The sequence below is a fragment of the Miscanthus floridulus genome, chromosome 5 (assembly GCF_019320115.1).
Source record: "Miscanthus floridulus cultivar M001 chromosome 5, ASM1932011v1, whole genome shotgun sequence".
NCBI lineage: Eukaryota > Viridiplantae > Streptophyta > Magnoliopsida > Poales > Poaceae > Miscanthus > Miscanthus floridulus.
Window position 1 is genome coordinate 113,929,138 of NC_089584.1, and position 21,954 is coordinate 113,951,091.

General features: G+C 47.3%; 2 protein-coding genes and 1 long non-coding RNA gene across 5 annotated transcripts; all 3 read left to right on the forward strand.

Annotated features, from left to right (window-relative positions):
- Positions 1-5,276: 5,276 nt before the first annotated feature.
- On the forward strand, positions 5,277-10,995 carry LOC136453119 (ABSCISIC ACID-INSENSITIVE 5-like protein 2). Of its 2 annotated transcripts, none has more exons than XM_066453694.1 (4): positions 5,277-5,565; positions 5,655-6,653; positions 6,794-6,865; positions 10,582-10,995. In XM_066453694.1, exons 2-4 carry the CDS (start codon positions 5,799-5,801, stop codon positions 10,660-10,662), a joined length of 1,008 nt encoding a protein of 335 aa, XP_066309791.1. In that variant the 5' UTR covers positions 5,277-5,565; positions 5,655-5,798; the 3' UTR covers positions 10,663-10,995. The 2 variants fall into 2 exon arrangements, with proteins under 2 accessions (XP_066309791.1, XP_066309789.1); XM_066453692.1 differs by having other exon boundaries at positions 5,278-5,565; positions 5,698-6,653.
- A 1,397-nt stretch (positions 10,996-12,392) lies between these two features.
- Positions 12,393-16,636, forward strand: LOC136453120 (uncharacterized). Of its 2 annotated transcripts, none has more exons than XR_010758956.1 (3): positions 12,393-12,642; positions 13,522-14,136; positions 15,066-16,636. It is a non-coding gene; the product is annotated as an uncharacterized lncRNA (long non-coding RNA). The 2 variants fall into 2 exon arrangements; XR_010758955.1 differs by having other exon boundaries at positions 14,047-14,136.
- Positions 16,637-16,947: 311 nt separating this feature from the next.
- LOC136453121 (protein RETICULATA-RELATED 3, chloroplastic-like) lies at positions 16,948-18,346 on the forward strand. Its single transcript, XM_066453695.1, has one exon. It carries the CDS (start codon positions 17,088-17,090, stop codon positions 18,117-18,119), a length of 1,032 nt encoding a protein of 343 aa, XP_066309792.1. The 5' UTR covers positions 16,948-17,087; the 3' UTR covers positions 18,120-18,346.
- Positions 18,347-21,954: the final 3,608 nt, after the last annotated feature.

Genomic DNA, 21,954 nt, shown 5'->3' on the forward strand with positions numbered 1-21,954 from the left:
TATGTCATTAGTTAATTGTGTTTATTTAAATTCTAACAAATAAAGTATTGCATACATTGTTAATTCAAAATGTGATTTGGATTTCCATTTGAGTTATGATATGCTTAACAACTCCAATAAAGTAATAAACCATAAAATAATTAATACTCAAAACAAAGAATAAAGGTTTAAAGAGAAAAACTAATTCTATTTTTGTATAACAAAACCACACCTAATTTTTGTTATACAAAATAGCTAAATAAATTCCTAATATTTATATAAGAATGTTGTGGGCCTCGTATCTAAAACTCCAAAGAATTTGGTGCACCAATTTTGAATTCAAATTCCAAAACCAAATTTGAATTCAAACAAAGGAGAAGAAAAGAAAAACAGAAAAAGAATAAAAGGGAGGAATCCTCGCTGTGGCCTAGGCCTGCTTGGCTTCACGGCCCAGCTAGCAACCGGCCAGCCCCGCCAGCGCGCAGCAGTAGGCTGGCCCATGAGCACGCGCAGGCCTAGCAGCCAGCCTGCACGCCGCGCATGCCCGCGCGCCCTCCGCTTTGCCTGCTGTCGCTGCCTGCCGAGCCCCACCCGTCAGCTTTCCCCTGTTCATCTTCTCCACGCCATGCTCAACCGCCCGTGTGACCAAGGGCCGACAGCGGTGGCAGGGGTGAGCCAGGGGGTCATGCCTGGGGCATGGCCTTGCTCCCCCATGCGCCGCGGTCACGCAACCCCGCGCCACCATCGGATGCGCCCAACGCCTCTCCACTGCACGATGCCAGCCACCATTGGAGGCATGGTGCTCGGCTATAAAGCCACGCCCGGTGCCTCAGCCTCTCCCTCAGCCACCGCTGCCACTTGGTGGCCCAGTAGCCGCATCGCACCGAGAGTAGAGGGCCGAGAAGGAGATCATGTGAGGAGGATCGGAGCCCCCGCGTGCTGCCGAAGTCACCGGAGCCGAGGGCGACGCTGTCATCATCATCACGGTCACAGGTCGGCACTGCACGGCTTTCGGAGCTACATGGCCTCGAACCACCACTGCATCGCCACCCTATCGCCTTCGACACCCACGGTGAGCCCCTTCCCGGTCTCTCCCTGCCCGCCGCCGGACCTCACCTTGATGGCCATGGCGCTCCACACCGGGAGCGCGTAGGCCAGGGCTGTCTCCGGCCTCTGGGAACACATGCACCCACGCGCACACCCACGACCATGCCGTGACCACCCCACTGGAGCCCCGTAGTGCACCCGTGCACCTCGCCATCGTCACCATGTCGCCGTGGCCGCCGGGGAGCCCCTACCGGCCACCTAGAAACCCGAAGCCTCGCCTTGAGCCCTGGACGCCCTCGCCGCGTCCCCACGGATCCGTAGAAGCTTACATGCTCCACCGGGACGCTTCACCGTGGCTGTAGCCACCTCATCGGCGCCGCCGTCGTGCCCGGAAGACTGCCGCCGTGGCCGGCACACCACGGGACCCCGCACGCCGTGTTAACCCCACCAACGAAGACGCCGAGGCTCGGCGGAGCTTCCACCCACATCAATTGCGCACCAGCGCCACTGTCAAGGCTCATCAGGTGCTCGCCGTCGGCGTGTAAGCCGCCGTGGAAGAAACAGAGGAGAAGGGGCGAGTTGAGCAGCGCAGCCCTGCACTCGGTGCACGTGAGCCGAGCCGAGGGGAAAAGACGGTGGACTCGGTCCACCGTAGACCTGTCTGCGGTCCATGGACCGACGCATCTTGGTCCACCGTGAGCCACGCTCACGCCCACAGCCTGGAAACGAAGCCCAGTAAAGGCCCAAGGCCGTGATGTGGCAGCGCCACAGCAAGCCACGTGGCGGGCCAAGCCCGACCCAAATCCAGCCCTGTCTAGGCCCAGCTTGAACCCGGCCCATGTTGACCGTTGACCGGTCAATGTTGACCGTTGACCTAGCCCCACACGTTAATGGCATAGACACTCTAGACCCACATGTCAGATGCTGACGTCACATGGGACCCACACGTCAAAAGCCAACACAGCCAAGACGACGTCATGCTGACGTCACGATGACATCAGCTGCTGACGTCAGCAGCCCTGGCCCCACACATCAGTGACCCTGACCGTTGACCGTTGACCGTTGACTCACCGTTGACTGACGTTGACTTTGACCGGACCCACATGTCAGTGACCCAAGAGCCCCTGGACCCACCTATCGAAACTGATGACGTCATGCTGACGTCAGCTGGGCCCACCTGTCAGCTCGGAACCGAGACGCTGATGTCATGCTGACGTCAGCATGCCACGTGGACCAGTCACAGCGTGACACATGTCAGCCCAGGATTAATTCAGTCTTTTTCCAATTTTAGAAATGATTTAAACTTCGGAAATTCATAACTAATTCATATGACCTCGGAAAAATACGAAACCAGGACCAAAATTCATCTAAAATTGAGCTCTACGCAATGAACCCATGTTTGAGTGCATTTGGCTCTTTTGAATTTTTATTACTTCTTTATGCTATTCTATAGATGTCGCTAACGCGACTATAATACGATCGTTTGCAGACTCGGAGGAGAATCAGACAGACGAGGATCGTGAGTACCGTGAGGAGTACGGAGACGACTACACCGAAGGTGCCACATCCCACCCAATCTCGTAGCACCTATTACGCATGGCTAATATAGAACTGCTATTGCTTTACTTTACTGCTATGATCAGATTATGATAGGACTTGCATGGTAGTATGCTTACTTGAAGGCCTTTACCTTGACACAACCTTACCCCTGCATACCCTGTTATTAGGCTAGACACACGCTTACTGCTATATATTTCATTACTTATACTTCTACTACGCTTATACTACATGCGTGGTGGAAAACTGGTGTTATCTGGACTATGGGGAGAGTGCTGCGTGTGTGACTTGGGTGTGTGGAGGGTGAGGGTTGTGTCGACCAAGTTGGAGTATACGACGAGCCTGGGGCAAGTCTTGCCATGGGGTGCTACCTAGGCACCCCTGGAAATGGATACCTGTGGTGGGTAAATTGTATATGAGGTGGTCCTGGGTGTGAACCTGTGATGGGAGGAGCCCGGGGTGGAGGTGCTGTGGTGGCACGACAAATGGAAACCCTGATGAAGACATTCTGGCTTGGTCATCCCTAAGGACTTACTAGTACTCAGATTCACTGAGAAGCCTTACGTACCACTCGCCCTATATGGTGCGGGATGGCCGGACTACTTGATAGGATATTGCCACTACTGCTAGGTTGATAGCGGATAGTGTAAGGAGGTACGGGGCGTGGAGGATTTTCCCCACACCCTTCCGAGACTTCACGGAGACCTTGTGGACCCAGCTCATGACTCACAGTTTCAGCCACCCCAGACTGGACTTGGGTGTACCAGGGCTGAATGGTAGAGTGACATTATCCTAGGCTAGCAAGTGGCCGGAATCAGCCCAGTTGACAACGGTCAGCGAGGAAGGCGGATCTTGTGGTTATGTAAAACCTCTGCAGAGTGTATGGTTGATCGATCGATACATGTGCCGACTTGTCGGCTATGGACCTTTCCTGGGTTTCGCTTAAACTAGATAGTGAGATGAGTCATTCTCTTCTTCCCCCGTGAGAGAGTGTCGGTCGTAGCCAGGGGCTACGAGCCTTGAGACAGTGCCGAGAGGGAGTTGATCTGTCGACTGAGTGATGGTATGGTGATGGTGTGGAGATGGTGGTATATCGATCCCAGGATCGAAACCTGGCTCTGGAAAGGGAATGGGGTGGAATGTATGTGGGAATGGTGTTAAAACTTGACCAACTATTATTATATACTTGATATGCTAATACATAGGAAACCCCAGCCTTATAGGTTCCTTTTGATTATATCCAACTTGCATCCAATTTCCACAAAGCATTGCTCATAGGGTGGGAGTGGCCAGTACAAATCGTACTGATAAATTTTGGCACACAGGTTCTGCTGAGAAGTATAGTTCCGAGGAGTTTGACGGTTGAGGGGTTTGTGCCTACGCTTGAGTTTGGCGATCTTATCTTCAAGCTGTTCTGAATAAATGCTACTTTTGATTCCGCCAATACGGCGATGTAATAATTTATGTAATTCCGCACTACTTGTACTCTGATATTACCGTTGTATGGATGTGATATTCGACTGAATTTTGAGTAATATGATCTACAACGGTCTTATTACACTTCGACGCTGTGGATTTCCCTTCGCGGAAATTGGGGGTCGCTTCATTTTTCTTGCTAGAGGGCTTATTTTTACATGCACGAATATATATACTTGCTAGCATATTTAAAATTTTACATGTATAAATATGTACTGTATTTAGGCCTTTCAACTCTATTGTGCTATTTAAACGGTATTATACAAAACAATATACTTTAGTAGCATATATTATATAAAATAGTTTAGGTTGTTTAACTCTATTTAAACATTGTCTAAATGGTAAACAAAGAGTAACCAACTAACCGCCGTTTGTTGTTTAAGATAACACTGCCACAAAAAAAATGGTCCAAAGATAACACCTACAACTTCCAAACTCTTCGTTTTATACTACCTGTTGCTTATACTGTTATTATAGACTACATACCGAAAAAGGCACAGAGATCAAACTAACAAGTTGACATCTCGGAGGTTTGTTTTAGTATGGTTAAGGAATCTAGAGTGGGAAGTCTCTGCTCCCCCGGATGCCATATGTGCATATACTTATAGAAAAACTTAAATTAGCCATACACACAAAAAGAGATTGTTAGCAGCAGTATGTTCGGCTGATGATTTTTACGGCTGATACTATTTTGTTGTGAGAAAAAAAACACTGTAACATGACTTATAAGCCGGGACGATAAGTTCAAGCGAACCCATATTGAGTATCTTTATATTTCATTGGCACGTATTTTTACAATATTTTATCATGGTTTGGCTCTCTATAAACGTCCAAATACACAAGGGCCAAGAATTGAGTTGGAAAAAAAAATGCTCACCCATGTTTTGACCAAACCACACCGCGCACAGATGTTTTGAGACACAGAAAATAACGATAGAAAGTTGTATTATGCTTTAAGTTGATAATAACTTAGGCCTTATATAGAAAACTATAATCTTTTTAGATTATGGAGATAATCTTTGACCTCCTTGTACTAAATAGGGATACATATCCATGTCATTAAAAGTATAAGAGGTTTAATTTGGAGTATGTAAGCGATAATTGGGCTAGTTCAATGTAGCTACAAAGGGAAACACACAACATATTGAGCCTTAAAGATAGTAGCCATATAAGGGGCTTGATTGATAGAGCTCCTTGCGCTCCCAATTTCTCTGTGGTAGTGGTTTCATGGTTGATAGTGATTCATAGAATAGACTCAGGAGAAACTAGTTTTTTTTCGGGAAAGATTTTCGCCGCCCGCGCCCTGCCAGGGCGCTCGGCCTCGGTCGGGCCACGGCCACACAAGGTAGCGCCTTCCGCGTTGTTGCCTGACCCACTCCTGTTCCGTCCGAAGCAGCCCCAGACCGACGCCAGTCGCCCAGGCCAGTGGTCGACGCCCGCGGCGAGCTGAGAGGCGGTGTCGTCACCGACTCCGGCGCCGGCGAGGGTTGCGCGTCTCACGTGCAGGTAAGGTCACTTCTTCCCTTCCCATGCCTCGATTGAATTCATAATAATATTGACCCTTTTTTTTCCATTTTTATCCGTGTTGGGTTCAGTGGCAGCTGCCTGATGGCTCCCCCCTGTATTTTGGATCTGCAGGTTGTAATCTTTCTGCCCGTCGATGTGCGATTTGTCATCGCTTGATCTGAGTGTCAGTAAAGCTGAGACCGGCTAGCGTTGTTCCTGAAATCTGTTGATTAATGGGGAGTCAGACAATGGCATCACAGGCTAGGGGAGGTGGAGGAGGCGTGGGTGGCAGTGGCGGTGCCGGCGCAGCGCAACACGGGCAGATGCAGAGCCTGGCAAGACAAGGGTCTCTGTATAACCTCACCCTTGATGAGGTGCAGAGCCATTTGGGAGAACCCCTACACAGCATGAACCTTGAGGAACTGCTGAAGAGTGTCTTTCCTGATGGCCTGGACCCTGATGGTGGCACTACCAGCCAGTATGAGACGAGTTCCGGCCTCTTGCGACAGGGGAGCATCATGATGCCGCCTGAGCTCAACAAGAGGACTGTGGACGAGGTGTGGAAGGGCATCCAGGATGCGCCAAAGAGAAATGCTGGGGAGGGTGGTCGGCGGAGGCGGGAGCGGGAGCGGCAGCCGACACTTGGGGAGATGACGCTTGAGGATTTCTTGGTGAAAGCTGGGGTTGTCACCGAAGGATATCTGAAGGACTTGAATGACGTAGGCAATGTGGAGCAGGTTGGTAGCGCTGGGGCTGCGGGTTTGACCGCTGGGGCACAATGGTTAGACCACTATCAGCAGCGGATTACAGCTATCAAGCCCCATCAGCACGGGCAACATAGTTTGCCAGGTGCTTACATGCCGGGTCGGTTAGCCCTTCAGCCTCTGAATGTTGGGCCAGGTGCTATTCTGGAGTCATACTCTGATGGCCACATTACTTCACCAATGATGGGTGCACTTTCTGATTCTCCGACACCTGGTAGAAAGCGTGATTCCCGAGGAGATGTGGCAGATAAGTTGATGGAGAGAAGGCAGAAGAGGATGATCAAAAATAGGGAGTCAGCTGCTCGTTCAAGGGCCAGGAAGCAGGTTGCAATATATGCTTCCTGCCTTTCTATGTTTTAGCTAATTGATTGAGCTAGTTTTTCTTGTGATCTGTGAGTAAAGTTTTAGAAATGATGACGCTGTTCTGCGTAACCTGAGTATTACTTACACTGTATTTTTAACAGGCCTACACTAATGAACTGGAAAACAAGGTATCTCGATTAGAAGAGGAGAATGAGAAGCTAAAGAAGCAAAAGGTACTTTAGTTCTTCAATACAATACCATCAGAATGTCACCCTTGTTTTGCTAACAAATGACTTTCTGCTTCTGAATAGGTGTCATTTTAGTATTTTACTCTCATTGACATCTGCCTCTTTCTGTCCACTTTGAAGACTTGCATTTATCTAAACATCCCTAAATCCCTTGAAGTTTTTTTATTTTCATTTGTTCTATCCTTTTTGCTTCCATAGCTGGAGATAAACCATATTCAGGTAGGTGTACAAACTAAGATCTGAAATGCCGCATGTGTTGGTTGATCCAATTATGAGATTTGTGCCGTTTGTCCCTTCAAATATTTATTGGGGCTCGAATAGCGAAAGGCAATTCTAATTCTTATTTATACTTTTAGCTGCGATTGTTTTGAAATCCTTCAGTTAATCATGAATAATCAATGTTAATAGACAAATTGTTCCCTGGGCACAATTAGGTGCATCGATTCGATTACATTGGCTAGTTTACTAATCATTGACTAGTCGGCTATGTCTCACTGGCAACTTTGGCTTCAGCCCAGTAGTATCTGTGGCCCAGACCACACTACATCGGCTTGTCACCAACTATATATACTAACACACAGCCGCAGCTTTGTTTTTTGAAGTAGCCAATCTTCACCCACTGCCTGTAATGGAGCACAAGTAGGAAAGGGAAATTTCTCCCGCCCGCCACCTCCATCTACAGCTTGCCACGCTGCAGCCACCTCCGCTTGCATCCCACGGTGCACCTCCGTCTCCTTCCAGCAAAGGCCCATGCCAAATTGTGTCGCACCGTACGCCCCAACCTCTGCTCTCTGGTTGCCGGTTGTCTCCTCTGTCCTCTCTGCGTCTGCACCCTGATCTGTGTGCTAAACTTCTCCATCTAGTCTCTACTATATTTGCAGTCAATGATACTGGGATAGCCAACCAACTAGGTTGACTAGCCCTAAACTAATCGCGACTCACAACTAGTCGGTTAGTTGTTGCCCAGGTAACTAGACTCGATTTATAATTTGGAAACACCGGTAGCTGCTTAACTTTTACTTACGCTAGTTACCCTCAAAAGGCCACCAAATGTTATTATACACATTCGAAGTAGTCGTGTATGGTTATAGTATGCTACGTTGAATGATGTGCCAAAAAAATGGATAAACATGTTCATTTAAATTCTAAGAGAGCCATTTTATGTTCTTGTTGGATACAACAACAGCATTCTGATCTACTGTCATCAGAAGGGTGCATTCCAAGCCCGCTATATCTAGTTCTAAATTCTTAGGGTCTGATTGGTTGCCTGTATAAGCTCAGGCTTGCACAGTATACTGCGCTAGCTAGTATGCCAGATTCAGTCATATTAGACAATGCAGGTTTGCACAACCCGACGCGCACACAAAAATGAAATATTCTCATCCCTCATACTTCTACTAGAAACATGAGACCTCAACTTGAACGTGGAGGTGACTACATGCAACAAAAAGTAAACAACCAAACACAATTTTATCAAATGTAGCTTGCCTGTGCAGAACAACCAAACGCCAAGACATTGCATACGTTTAGGTTATGCTGCATAAGGTCTAATGTAGGCTAAGGCTAATGCAAACAACCAATCAAACCCTTAGAGTAAAAGAGAACTACAGCTCTATAGACATATGATGTATATTTATAATAGAGAGCTCTTGGTTGTTATTATCATTTGTTTGTGGAAACTATCTTTTCAAAGTTTTTCTAGATAACTCAAAAGTTTTGTAAATTTAAGTTCTATACTAGTGTAATTTGGAGATTCATATGTTAAATAGTTTGGAAAAAAATGTGCAGGTTTGAGTTCTGTTTTATATTGTGGGTTCAAAGTTGAGTCATATACACAGATGTGTTAGTGCCATTATAGCTAATGTTCTTTTCTTTATATGCTATTGTTGATGGATGATATGTAACTAGCTATTCAAGTTTGGACTTTATATCTTGGTCTTTGTTGCTACATCCTGATGACCACTTGATATTAGTAACTCAATAGTTTATACAGCCACCTGTTCCATTGTTCAGTAAGTATGTTTGTAGCCTCAATCTCAAACTTAATTTCTAGCCAAGTGATCTTGTTTAGTTGTGTCGGTGCAGAAAGTGACCAACAAGTAAATATTTGTAGTCTTGCCGCACGTTGTGATCGGAGGTGGTCTAACACTCAATGACACAAGGTTTATACTGGTTCAGGCAACGTGCCCTACGTCCCGTTTGAGTTGGTCGGTGACTTTATTCCTGAGCCTGGGTGCTCGAAGTTTGCAGTGGGGTTACAAACGAGAAGGAGAAAGATGGGGTGAGCGAGTGGTCCGATCGGCTCCGGTCGGAAGGACCGAGAGCGACAGGTGCTCCTCTATGAGCTAAGTGTTCAAGCGTGTGCTTGAGGTCCGAATCTGGCGGTTTTGTGGTTGTGAGCTAGTGAACTTGATCGATCTGGATTAGCTTGTATGAACTTGAATTCACTGAGTCTCTTGGGAGAGAGCGCATCCCCTTTTATAGATGAAGGGGATGGCCTTACAAGTGAGAGGGAGAGAGTTCGTATGCTTCTAAGTCTTGTTGCCTATACGTCGGCGGGTACAGGAGGATGGTAGGCGCCCACAACACTGTTGGATGTCGGTTGTATATGGGAGGTTACGTCGTCTTGTTTTGGGTATGGCAGATGTCGGCACCTGCATATACTGTTGATGCCTAGAGGCATATGAGGAGTTTCACCACGTTCACTCGGTATGGTAAATCCTGGCGCCCACAACACTGTCGATGCCCAGAGGCATGTGGGGGGCCTTACCGTATGGGAGTTAACGACGCCACAATACTGTAGAGGAAAATATCGGCGCCTATAATACTGTTTGTGTCAGGGCGGTTGCAAAGTACTGTTCCTGCAGGTGTACAGGGTGCGGTCCCTGGTATCGTAGTTTGACTTGAGCGCCTTGCCTTGCTTTCTCCGTTCGTTCCCTGGTCCCTTCCGGGCGGGCGTCCCCGGTTTGTTGGTCCCAGTCGGCTCTGGTTGCGCCAGTCGGAGAAGAGCAGTGAGCAGGGTCTTTGCATACCCCGGTCGGAGACGTGGGGTCGGAGTCGGAGGTAGTGCTTTGCCAGGCCTTCCGGTCGGAGAGACCGTCCGGAGGCGACTGGAGACCGAAGTGAGCGCTCGGGTCGGAGAGGTGGGCCGGAGTCCACAAGCGGGCGCTGTTCCTCGTCGGCCAGACCTTCCGGTCGGTGACTGGACCGCCCTTCGGGCCTGTTGTTTAGACTCTTGGGCCAGCCCATGAGTTGCGCGCTGTCTGCTTGGGCCGGGCCTTTGCGGGGAAGCCGGTCCGTGAGAGGCCCCGGGTTTATGAACCCAACAAGTTGGTTGCAACTTTTTGATCTTTTATTTGGTGCTTATGGCATTAGATGGCTATTATGTTACTAAGTAATCATCTTTCATATTGCTGTAATATTGTCAAAGAATGAGGAGGTTGAAGCATTTTCCTGACATCGTATTCTGACAATTAATTTCTCATGTGCCAAAAAAAAACAAAAAAAATCAAAACCAAGACTCTGGCGCTCTACTACTGATGTAAATGGTTAGATAGTTGCAAACAATCTGTTGGTCTGATTTCTTGGTTCTTTTATTTAATTCAATACAGTTCCCATGGTAGGTTCTTGTATTCGTGTACTCTGATGGAGTTAGTGATGGATTTCGTTGACTCACTTACCCTGTTTTGTGTTATCTTCAGGAGTTGGAAAAGATACTTTTCTCTGCGCCTCTTCCGGAGCCCAAGTACCAACTCAGGAGAACAGGCTCAGCGACTTTCTGATTGGATCCAGAATATCTTGTTTTGTAGTTTCTAAGTCCTGTGGCTTGTAAGTTTTTGCCTCTTCGGTTTAGAAACATTTGCTAGCTTGGGAGTTTTTGCTTATCCTAGCTCGGTGGTTTGCTCTCTCCCTCCCTCTCTCTCTAGATTAGCAGGAGCCTAGCATGTGCTGTCCGAGGCCTTGCTACTAGCCTAGTATGTAAATCTGCAGGACACATGTAGGTGGTCGTAGCTTGTTCCTGCTCTTGCATGTGTGATGTTCTCTGCTTGCGAAGCTTGCATTGTGCCAGATGGATACATATAACTATGAGCAGTATGGAAACCCTTATTTGGTAACCGGAGTTAAATTACTTGACTCTTGTGTTCGTTATTCTTTCCATCACCTTGTATCGGGTGATAGAGACACGATTCAGTTTCTTGATGCATCTTCTGGGAGAATCGCTTAATAATGAATTCTTTTATTTGTCGAAATGCTTTGCTTTTTCTGAAATGTGGGCACAAAGAATCACTTGATGTGTATGCCATTGGGTCATCCTTGCCACATACCATCTACGTTGTTATATTTTAACATAATAATCTGTTAGGAGTTTTTATTTATTTATTTATTTATTTTACTTGTGAAGTTGTGGTATTGCAGTTAGTCAGGGTTACTTACCCTGACCCCACTGCATCATATTGTGGAGCCCCCGGTCTGGTGCTGATTCGAGCTGTAACTGCTGTTCAATTATCTGCTGGTGAAACGTCACGTACAGCCCGATAAGATGCTGATGTGTTTCCTTCTGAAAAATGGTGTTGTTGTGTCTGTTTTACCAGCATGAAGTGTCAATTGTTTCAAGCACAGATTGAGAAAACCAAAATCAAGTGCAGATTCTGAACCCTCTCATTACAAATGTGGGTTTAATTTAGTGACTAAATTAATCATGCTCATAGAAGTGTAGAAGTAATACAGTGCGCTTTCCTGACACCTTGCGAATATGTAGCCGTGAACGTGACAGGCTTCGCTAAACTCAGCGTCAGATGTGTTGTACGTTTTGATTCTAAGAAGGCGGAAAATCGAGGTAGTGTGGGTGGCCGTCGGAAAATCTCTCAATGGTTTTCTACTTTTACATTTAAATACGAAAGCAAAAGCAAAAGCGGTAAAGCCGAACACGAAAACGAGCACGAACTTACGAAATATCGAGAATTTCGAAAACGAACTAATTCGAGCCGAATTATGTCGAACACGGTCGGTATACGAAAAATCAATACGAAATATTGACCCGTAGGAAGTGCATAACAATTAACAAGTGAATAATAATTAACAAGTCTTACAACTTTCATAAAAAATATCTTCATTCGATACTGTATAAAAAATATATGATTTTTCTAAGACAACAGGCTCTTGTACGCGATTAATATGCCACTGAAATTTTGTTTACTTTTTTTACTATCTTAAAGATTTCAAATGAAAAACTAAAAATTAGAAAGTTGTAGATCTCGTCGAGAGCTATAATTTTCATATAAAAGTCATCTTCATACAGCCAAATTCGGTTTAAAACGAATTTCGAATTTAGGATATTTCGAATTAAAAGTAGAAAAGTAAAAAAATGGTCAGAAAAATATCTAAACCATTTTTATTCTGATTTCAAATTTGATGTTCTGAATTTCGAACCAAAATCGAATTTATCTAAAAATATAAATTTGATCGGATTATATAAATATAGAAAATGCTGTGTTGGTTCGTCCCCAGGTGGGACTGCGTGGGGAGCAACTGGTCAAGTACTCGAGTGCTCAACGACTTCGGAAGAGAAGGGGCAGCGAGAGGGTGCGAGGGAAATCAGTGGGGATGAGCGCTCAACTTCCTCCGCCGACCGCGAGCGGCAACCGCCTCGCGGTCATCGCGTCCCACTTATCATGCCCTCCGCTCGGCAGTCCGGCAGCCATGTCCGTGGAGAAGGAAGCCGCCCTCGCCGCCGAGCCCACCGCCACCGGCACCCCTACCATGTCAGCTCTCTTAATTCTCACGAAATCCTGTACCGTCACTTCGATTTGGTAGCGTCATGAGGGAGTAATTCACTTCGATTTGGTAGCGTGATGGCGATTTGGCAGCGTCATGGAGAGTAATTCGTTCTAGTAAATTAAGCAAAAGCACAGAGTACCCTGGATTTTGGATCCTAGGTGTTGGACTTCGGTGCGGAGCTGTACTGATCCCAACGCGAGAGATGGTTCGTGTAGTCCGGATCGTATTCTGTTGAGGTGGTTAGATTTTGCAGGAGACGCTGATGTGCTTAAATTATCACTCAATTGGGTGAATCAAGATATCCCAATGCAGTATGTCCATAGTGCTGATTCAGATGGCAACATTAACTAAAGGCCTTGTTTTTTAGGTATGTAGTTGAAACTAGCACCTGCAGGAGCAGGAGCGCGACCTCCTCTCCTCAACAGGAGCTCATTTGTCATAACTCATAAGACATAAGCTCAATAGTTGAGCAATGTTTGGTTACCTCACATCATCTAGGAAAACAATCCCACACGATATGGCATCTGGTGGAATTGGTTATTGAGCTCCTGAAAATATATCATTGGCTTGGCAGCATTCATTTATCCGTCATGATGCACTCAACCTACGGCTAGGGAAACTTGCAGAAATCTTCAAATAACTTCGTTGCATAGCAGTCCCTGTTAGCTAATCAAGCTTGGGCATCATGCTTGTTGCTTAGATATGTGAAATAGTTGCTAACTTGTGCTAAATTCAAACTTCATTCTTTTTTACTTGAAAAGCATTGGTGTTGGCCATTCTGGTAATTTTTGTATATGAACACTATTTTATCCTCTCCACACATACATGCTCCATTCACATGGTTACTTCTCTGCCTTTTGTAGTTTTGATAAAATTATTCGGAAGGAGATCCCATCTGAGGTGGTTTATGAGGATGAGATGGTTAAATATTATTTGTGCTATCAGGATAAAATTCCTTTTTTTTTCTAATGTAATGAGTGTTACACTTTAAAATTAATGATGCCTCTGTCACCTTGGTGCTATGGCGATGTTCCTCCTTGACATGGCATTAGCAAAACTCGAGAACAGCTTATCCCTAGACATTCTTCCTTGAAATGCTGGGCTAAAAAATCTGGGGAATTTTGTGTCTATGTCTATCATCCTTTCTGCCATGTCAGCAGGGGGATTTCACATTGAAACCTTTGAGGCTTAAAAAAGGAATTGAATTGGTCTATCCTCAACAAATTGTGCTCCTGAAAGAATACCTTAGATTTCCTTGGCAAGCCAACCACCTTCAGAAATGTATCTTCATGGATATGAATAATCAGATTGAAATGTCAGTGCAGTATGTGATTACAGTTAAATTGTTGTGATGTCACACTTGTATAGTCGTATGCCTATAACTGCAGGTCCTTGCATTTAGAGACATATCACCACAAGCTCCTACACATATTATAATCATCTTGAAGGTTAAGGATGGGCTGTTTAGGCTGTCAAAGGTATGCATGTTCGTCTATTCCTCACATTTATGGATTGTATTTTGCCAAGTACTGTGCCTTGTACGCTGATGGCTTTCATCATGCAGTACTAGGTGCTTGAAAACATGATCAGTTTACCTTATGCTTTGAATGATAATTGATATTTTTCTATGTTCATGAATGATTATGGCACTTCCTTAATGATAGTAGTTTTCATGAAATCACTAATTTTTGTGGTAACTGTTTGTCATAAGTGTACCAATACATATGAAGGTTCATTTATCTGTCTGATTTTGTTTTATTTCATTTATTTATTTATTTTTGGCAAATGCTAATGGGTCCACCAGTCCAGACCTTGCCATGATTTGTGCCATTTGGGGCAAGAGAGCTTTTGAGGGCGCATGGAATAGAATACATCCGAGCCTTATGCGCAGGCCTAGGGAGGCAGGAACTGGGGTTTGAACCTCAGCCAGTGAGCCTAACTGTACTAAGAGCTTGACCAACTGAAGTACACGCGGTTCCCTACCATGAGAGCTTTTAAGAATCATGACATGCTAATTATCATATTTTGGAATATAGTAGGCTGATTTTCAGTTCACTGTAAGGAAAACCGAAAACTTTATGTTTCTCCACAACTCCAACTAGAATAAGAAACTATTAAAATATTTTGCAATTCACCACCTCACAACCATTTATGTTTCGGTATGAACAAATATGATTGTAGACTGCAGCTCTTTGATGGGACTTTTAAGCCTTGAAGACCTTGCCTCTTAGCACCCTCTGCACCTCATAACACTCTGAATATGAAGGACAAAATGGCAGTACAGTCGAAAACAGCAAAGCTCACACCTTGGTTTATGACTTATTTTAGGGATTCATGGTTCTTGGTGCATATACTGATGCGCAAATAATCTACAGTAACTGTAATGCATTGCTGTGCTTGTTGCCAGGCAGAAGAAAGGCTTGTCGAGGTTCTGAGCAGTCTTCTGTATGCTGCAAAGGTTGTAGCAAAGCAGGAAGGGCTTGATGATGGCTTCAGAATTGTCATCAACGATGGGCCCAAAGGATGTGAGTATTGTTCACTGATTCTAACAGGACCCATCTTGTTGGTGCCCTGGTGGGGAATGGGGTTTCGACTGTTTTTTCTGTCTTCTGTTATTACGTAGCTCAATCAGTGTACTACCTACACCTTCATCTTTGTGAGACCCCGCTAAATGGGCCGGTCTAATGGGCTGGGCCAATCGGCCGAACTGTAGCTCTGGTTACCGGTTACTTTAGTAGCGAGCACTGTAGCTACGGGACTTTATCGCCATACTGGAAGTTGAGTGGAAAATGAACCGACTTAAAAGCCTGAGCTCCGGGAGAGAATTAACTCCGGTTTGAATCTTTTGCGCGAAGCGAGCACTTCTGGGTGGACGGCAGATGAATTGGCCACCGGGGTGAGTTGGGTATTGCAAAGGGAATATACTCCTAGAACTATTGTTGTAAGACCCAAGCAAGGGCTTCGTGGGACATGTTGTACATTCGTTAGGAATTCATAACACACTGTCATTTTCAGTTTTAGTTGTTTCGGCCTCGTTTGGTGTCATTTGCAGTTTTAGTTGGAGAACAGGCAGCCGTAGACGCTGCTCCTATGATTGTGTGTACGGAGCTCAGCTCACCCGTTTCGGCCTCGTTTGGTTGCAACCCTGAGCAAATTTTGCCTGGCCTGTAGGAACTAGGAAACCTGAGTCCTTCCTGTAACTTGTTTGGTTGAAGCCCTGATTTCTTCATCCAGGCAACAGCTCGCATAGAAAATCGGTAACATTCCTGGGAATCATCTGTAATTAATGCACCTGACTGTTTTTCGGGCGGTGTACATTCCTTAGGGCCATGTTCGCTTGAACTCATCAGTCGTACCTTTTCAGTAAAATAATAGCGTCTTTCTTTTACAATGAATTAGCATCGACCGTTTTTCCAGTCAGTCGATCAGGGCTGCAATAAGCGTGCCCGTCATTTCTCTCTCTTTGCTGTCCGTGTTAAAAGAGCAGAGGATTTTTGACCGAAAAAAGAGATTGAGAGCAGTAAACAGCAGTAAATACTAATAGTATAAAAAATTCATTTCATGACCTCTTCAGTTTCTCAATTACTCTTACCTGATAGTCTGGTACCATGCTTTCTCTCACCACATCTAACAAGAAACACACTCTCCCCAATTATGCCTAATCATGCCACTGTCCTTAGAGCCAAAACCGGACAAGAACATCTCTTTTTTTTGTCGAAAGCATACCTCCTGACAAATTGAAACCCAGCCGTTTCGAAAGGAACAGCGAAATCAGCAACACGAGATGCGCACTGTTCAGTACCCAAACGCCAGATTTCAGCAAGCAGCCATCTCGTCGTCGTCGGTGGACGGACTCACGGACAGGTGGTCGCCCGCACGAAGCAGAGGCAGAGCGCACTTGATTTGCAAAGTCCCCACCACCAAACAGCCCTGCACTCCTTCACTCCAACTGAGGGTGTGTTTAGTTGGAGAGGTGAAAATTTTTAGGTGTCACATTAGATATGTCGGAAGGATGTTGGGAGTGGTTTTTGGATACTAATAAAAAAAACAAATTACAGAACCCATCAAAAAACTGCGAGACGAATCTAATGATACTAATTAAGCGGTCATTAGCACATGTGGGTTACTGTAGCATTTAAGGCTTTTCATGGACTAATTAGGCTTAAAAGATTCGTCTCGCGATTTCACCGAGAACTGTACATTTAGTTTTTTTCGTCTACATATTTATGTGTCTACACATGCTCTTTTACCGTAGAAGGGAAAAAAAATTGGAAACTAAAGAGGGCCTGACCAATCCCCAAAAGGCCAAAACCCTTTCCCATCAGACGCCGTCTCGCCCCTACTCACCTCCCGCAACGCGCCGCCGCCGCCGCCGCCGTCTCGCAAGCGGGGCACAGGACGCGCGCGATCCCCTCGTGTCCGGATCGCCATGGCCTCCACGGCGTTCGCCGCCGCCAAGTTCTTCCCCGCCCACCTCGACTCCTCCCCGCGGATCGCTCCCCACCTCGCCGCGCCCACCGCGAATCTCACCTTCTCACCGCTTTCCGCCAACTCCTCGTCCCTGCTCCGCCTCCGGTCCCCCTGCCCGTCCGGCCCGGGGGGTAGGCTGCCCCCGCCCCCGCCGCCGCGATCGTACAGCGGATCTGGCGACGCCGCGGACTCCGGTGGCAGCGGCGACGGCGGCCGCCGCGGGGGCATCCTCGGGCTCTTCCTCGCCGGGTGGGCCGCCCGCGTCGCCGCGGACCCGCAGTTCCCTTTCAAGGTGCTCATGGAGGAGCTCGTCGGCGTCACCGCCTGCGTGCTCGGCGACATGGCCTCCCGCCCCAACTTCGGCCTCAACGAGCTCGACTTCGTCTTCTCCACCCTCGTCGTCGGATCCATCCTCAACTTCGTCCTCATGTACCTCCTCGCCCCCACCGCCGGCGTCGCCGCCGCCGCCTCGTCCGCCGCCAAAGCGCTCCCCAGCCATATGTTCGAGCCAGGCGCGTACTCGCTCGGCTCCCGCGTCGCCACGATCATGTCCAAGGGCGCCACCTTCGCGGTGGTCGGGTTCGCGGCCGGGCTCGCCGGGACCGCGATCTCCAACGGGCTTATCGCGATGCGGAAGCGCATGGACCCGGCGTTCGAGACGCCCAACAAGGCGCCGCCCACGCTGCTCAACGCGGCCACCTGGGCGCTCCACATGGGTGTCAGCAGCAACTTGCGGTACCAGACGCTGAATGGGGTCGAGTACCTGCTCGGCAAGGTCACACCGGCGCCGGTGTTCAAGGTGTCCGTTGTTGCTCTCCGCTGCATGAACAACGTGCTTGGTGGGATGTCCTTCGTTCTGCTTGCCAGGTTTACCGGGGCACAAAAATCAGATAAACCGGCCACGGTTGCGGAAGAGAAGGAGAGGTTGATAGCTGTGGGCAATGCCGCAGCAGATGCCATCAATGAGGCAAGGGATGGAGAGGGTAAGTAAGCGGTAGAGGAGAGGACGAGTAAGTTGATGGTACATCTCATCCCACACTCGTTTGCTGCTTCTTGGACATGGACCGAGAAACCTGTAGAGTTGGTTGGAATAAGGAGTGGAGTGAGGCTCAAAACTTTTTCTTTAAGTCGGTTTGTGGTTTATCGGTGTTGATGATGACATGCTTAGTGATCTTAGAATAAAGTTTTTCTCTCATGCTCATTTGATCGTTGACTCAATGGGTAGCCTACTTGTTATACCTTCAGTTGCTTGATTTGCATGCAATATATATGATTCTGAATGATATTATGATGTAAAGATGAGAGGACTCATTGACCTAAGGGGGATTTGTTGATGAGACCTAGTGTTTTCATAAGTGCATAGGAGTCAGGTCTTCATGTAACCAAGCCAGGGGCAAATGCAGATTGAAACTTCTGCTCAGATGTTGGAAACCGGTTCTTTTGTTGAACACATCTAAAACCTGATGTTTGTTTCCCCTCCTGATTTTGCAATGGCTTATGCTTACCCAATAATCAATATTCCATATTGAATGCCTTACTGATGCAATAAGGCCACAGGGCCATGCTAAAACAATGCATGGGTCTAAGATGTTTGTTGGAACTACATTTAGGTATTGGTGCTACATTTCATTGTAACTGTCATGTTTAAGATCAAGTGGGAAAAAACATTGAAGTCAAGTTGGAGCATGTGGAAAATAATGAACAGGGCGGGAAAGAATTTCGGTGTTATCAGCTGATTGCATCTATCGATTCACCTTAACCAGTAGGTAGAGCTTTATGGTTCATCAGCTTGTATTGTATTTGGTCTGACTGTCCAGTAAGGCAGTAACAGACATTTAGTTTTTTTGACTCTTGGTTAATTGTTTGGTTGTTGGCATATTGTCATCCTTGGCAGTACAAGTTGAACCGAGGATTCAAATTTGTAATTCCGGTGGAAGTAGACCTAGTGCAAGTAGACCTAGTGCTCCAAGGTTCATGGAAGCAATGCTATAGCTGTGTATGTATTAGTTGACACCGGGATATATATGTTCTTGTGCTAATCAGCTGGCTTTTTTTCTCTGGCTGTGTAACTGTTGCTACCAAACGTGGCAATCTCGATAGGTTCTAAGCTTCAGAGTGCTTCCTGTTGGTCATGCATCATTTCTCTTAATCTGGCATATGTTTGTGTTAGCTGTGCTTTAGTGCTTATTCAATTTTTTTATTTCCGAACAAAGACAAGCAGGAGTAGTTTCAACACAATGGAATGGTTTGATATTTCGTCTTGGCTTTGAGGCTTTCAGGTTTCAGCCACTTGACCAGTACTCCAGTAGGATTCCGACACTCGATTTAGTTTGTTGTGACGCTGTTGTTGGCAGAAATTGAGGATTTTAGGTCCCCAAATACGGATGCCGCTCACCGTTGTTGGTAGTAGACGGCGACCTCCAGCGATTGCTGCTGATCCAGCCGGGTCCAGGACTGAGAGCTTTGACAGGTTGTACTTGACGTGTTAGGCTATCTCCAACATAGCCGACCCAAATTTCACCGTTTGGGTCACACACAGGAAATGAGTGTCACACACAGGAAATGAGTGAGCTACCCAAATTCTTTCATTTCCAACAGCGAAGGCAAAATATCTTCGGTCCTCTCTTCCTCTCTCTCCCGGGCGGCTGCCTTTCTCTCTTCACCTCTCTCCCACGCGGCCGTGCAGGGCATGGCGACGGCGACGACGTGGGGCGCTGGCGCTGGCGCGGTGCCCGGAGCATGGCTACGCGCCGGCTCGGCGCCCGCCGCGGACGCCACCTGCCTTCTTCCCTCCCTCTCCTGGCCGGTGGTGCCCGCGCCGGCGGAGCTCGCGCCCGCGCCTCGGCGGAGCTCGCGCCCGTGGCCCGGCGGAGCTCGCGCCCGCGCCGGCGGAGCTCGCGCCCGCGCCGGCGGAGCTCGCGCCCGCGCCGGCGGAGCTCGCGCTCGAGCTCTTGCCTCGTCTTGCGGTAGAGATTTGCGTCGTCCGGCTGCCGAAGACGCTTATTTGCCTTTCTCTTCGGCTGGTACGTAAAATCGGTCGGCTGTTTAGGTCTTCTGTTGTACAGTATTTTTTGCCACGCAAATCACTGTTGAAGACGTATTTTGCATTTGCGTTTCGTTAGGATCGCAATTTCAGGCGTGGGGTGATCACCCCTCGAGAAAGAGACGCGACGACGTCAAATCACCAGCAGATCGGCGCGCGCGCGGAGATTAACGTGTGTCGCCACTGTAAGCCGTATTTTTTTAAGTCAATAAATATATTTTTTTTTTCACAATAAATCAGCCAACGATACTTTCAGCCATGATTTATCAGCCGAGCGAACAATTGCACCTGCCGTGCATCGACGTGCAGCCTGAACTGGACGCGCGCGCGCAAGCAAGCAGATTCCGTGCCTGTCCACGGGCACGGTCGCATGAAAGCCTTTGTCACAGTCACAGTGCTGAACACGGACACGGCAGGTGGTTGCTGCGGACTCGCCGTCTCCTTCACGCCGCCGCCACCTGCCTACGGTCCTCGTCATCCGTCTGTCGCTGCCAAAGCAACTTTCAGAAGAACCTGCGTTGGAAGGGCTGCCCGGTTGGCCTAGCCTAGCCAGAGACACAAGCAATCTACTCTACTACAGGTTTCGTGCCGAATCCAGCTGCAATTTTTTTTTGCCCTGTTCGTTTCGCTTAAAAAACAAACCGAAACATTACTCTGAGAAAAAAAACTATTCCGACTAAAAAAATAAGCGAAAAAGTATAGAGTTTTAAGACAAGCTGAAAACACTACTTCTCACTCGGCAGAGCAGGAATTTCGCGGCCCGCTCTTGTTCGCCCGGCGTGCGCCGGCGCGCCGCTCCAGCCATATTACGCCTTGTACATGCACGCGGCGAGCGCGACCACTGCGTGTTGGCCTTGAGCGTATCCCCCCTCTCTCTCTCTCTCTCTCTCTCTCTCTAAAATGTGTGCCATTTCACATTTCACTGTAGATCAGCAGTAACAGGTACTGGGTCCGCGATGAACAGTACCAGGTCCGTGATGAACAGTCCCCAACCCGATAAGAAAACAGTGCACACCCATTGCATTTTTTTCCGCCCTCCTTCCCACGCGGAGCGTGGGCACCCACACTAGTATAATATAATATAAATGTGTGCGTTCACTGTTCATTCACTGTTCACCCGGCGCCCCAAGACTAGCCCAACAGCAGTTCCCAACCCGATAAGAAAGCAGTGCACACCCGTTGCGTTTTTTTTTTCCTGACTCCTTCCCCCACGCTAGTATATATATAATATCCTGGTCTGAGCGGATTTGTGATAAACAGGTTCATGCACCTTAGGGAACGTTAGGACTTGTTCTGAAGAAGACAACGGTGTGGGTGTGGCAACAAAACCAATGATTAGCGTGGTCAAACCGGTGAGTCCAAGGCTTGGGGCCTTTGAGATCTTGAAATGGGTCTGTCTATTCTGTCATGTGGGTGTGGCATGTGGATGTTCACTCCTGCCTCTTTTCTCCAATTCTATTCTAAGTTCTAATTGCACCAGATTTACCCCCTTCTCATGACACCGCTGATATCTGGATCCAGAGCCACTCATCGCTCGTAAGGCAGCTTTGTAGCAAGCATCTAGCAAAAGAGGAGCAAAAGGTGAATGAGTTGCGATGGCTCACTGGTCCCAACATATCAAGAAACATTTCCCCTAAATATACATCAGTGATGATGTTGCATGCTCTGCAAGTTGACAGGAACTGGAGACTACTAGATTACACCAAACGTATATCTAAACTGACAATAAAAATAGTGGAAATCCACGAAAGAAAACTCGTGCTCATGTTTTATAAACTAGAAA

Bases quoted from the DNA above. Each gene is read 5' to 3' on its own strand.
- LOC136453121 (XM_066453695.1), top strand. From the start codon at position 17,088: ATGGCCTCCACGGCGTTCGCCGCCGCCAAGTTCTTCCCCGCCCACCTC.
- LOC136453119 (XM_066453694.1), top strand. From the start codon at position 5,799: ATGGGGAGTCAGACAATGGCATCACAGGCTAGGGGAGGTGGAGGAGGC. The intron at 6,654-6,793 runs GTTGCAATATAT...TATTTTTAACAG, and splicing joins GTTCAAGGGCCAGGAAGCAG to GCCTACACTAATGAACTGGA. The intron at 6,866-10,581 runs GTACTTTAGTTC...TGTTATCTTCAG, and splicing joins AGAAGCTAAAGAAGCAAAAG to GAGTTGGAAAAGATACTTTT.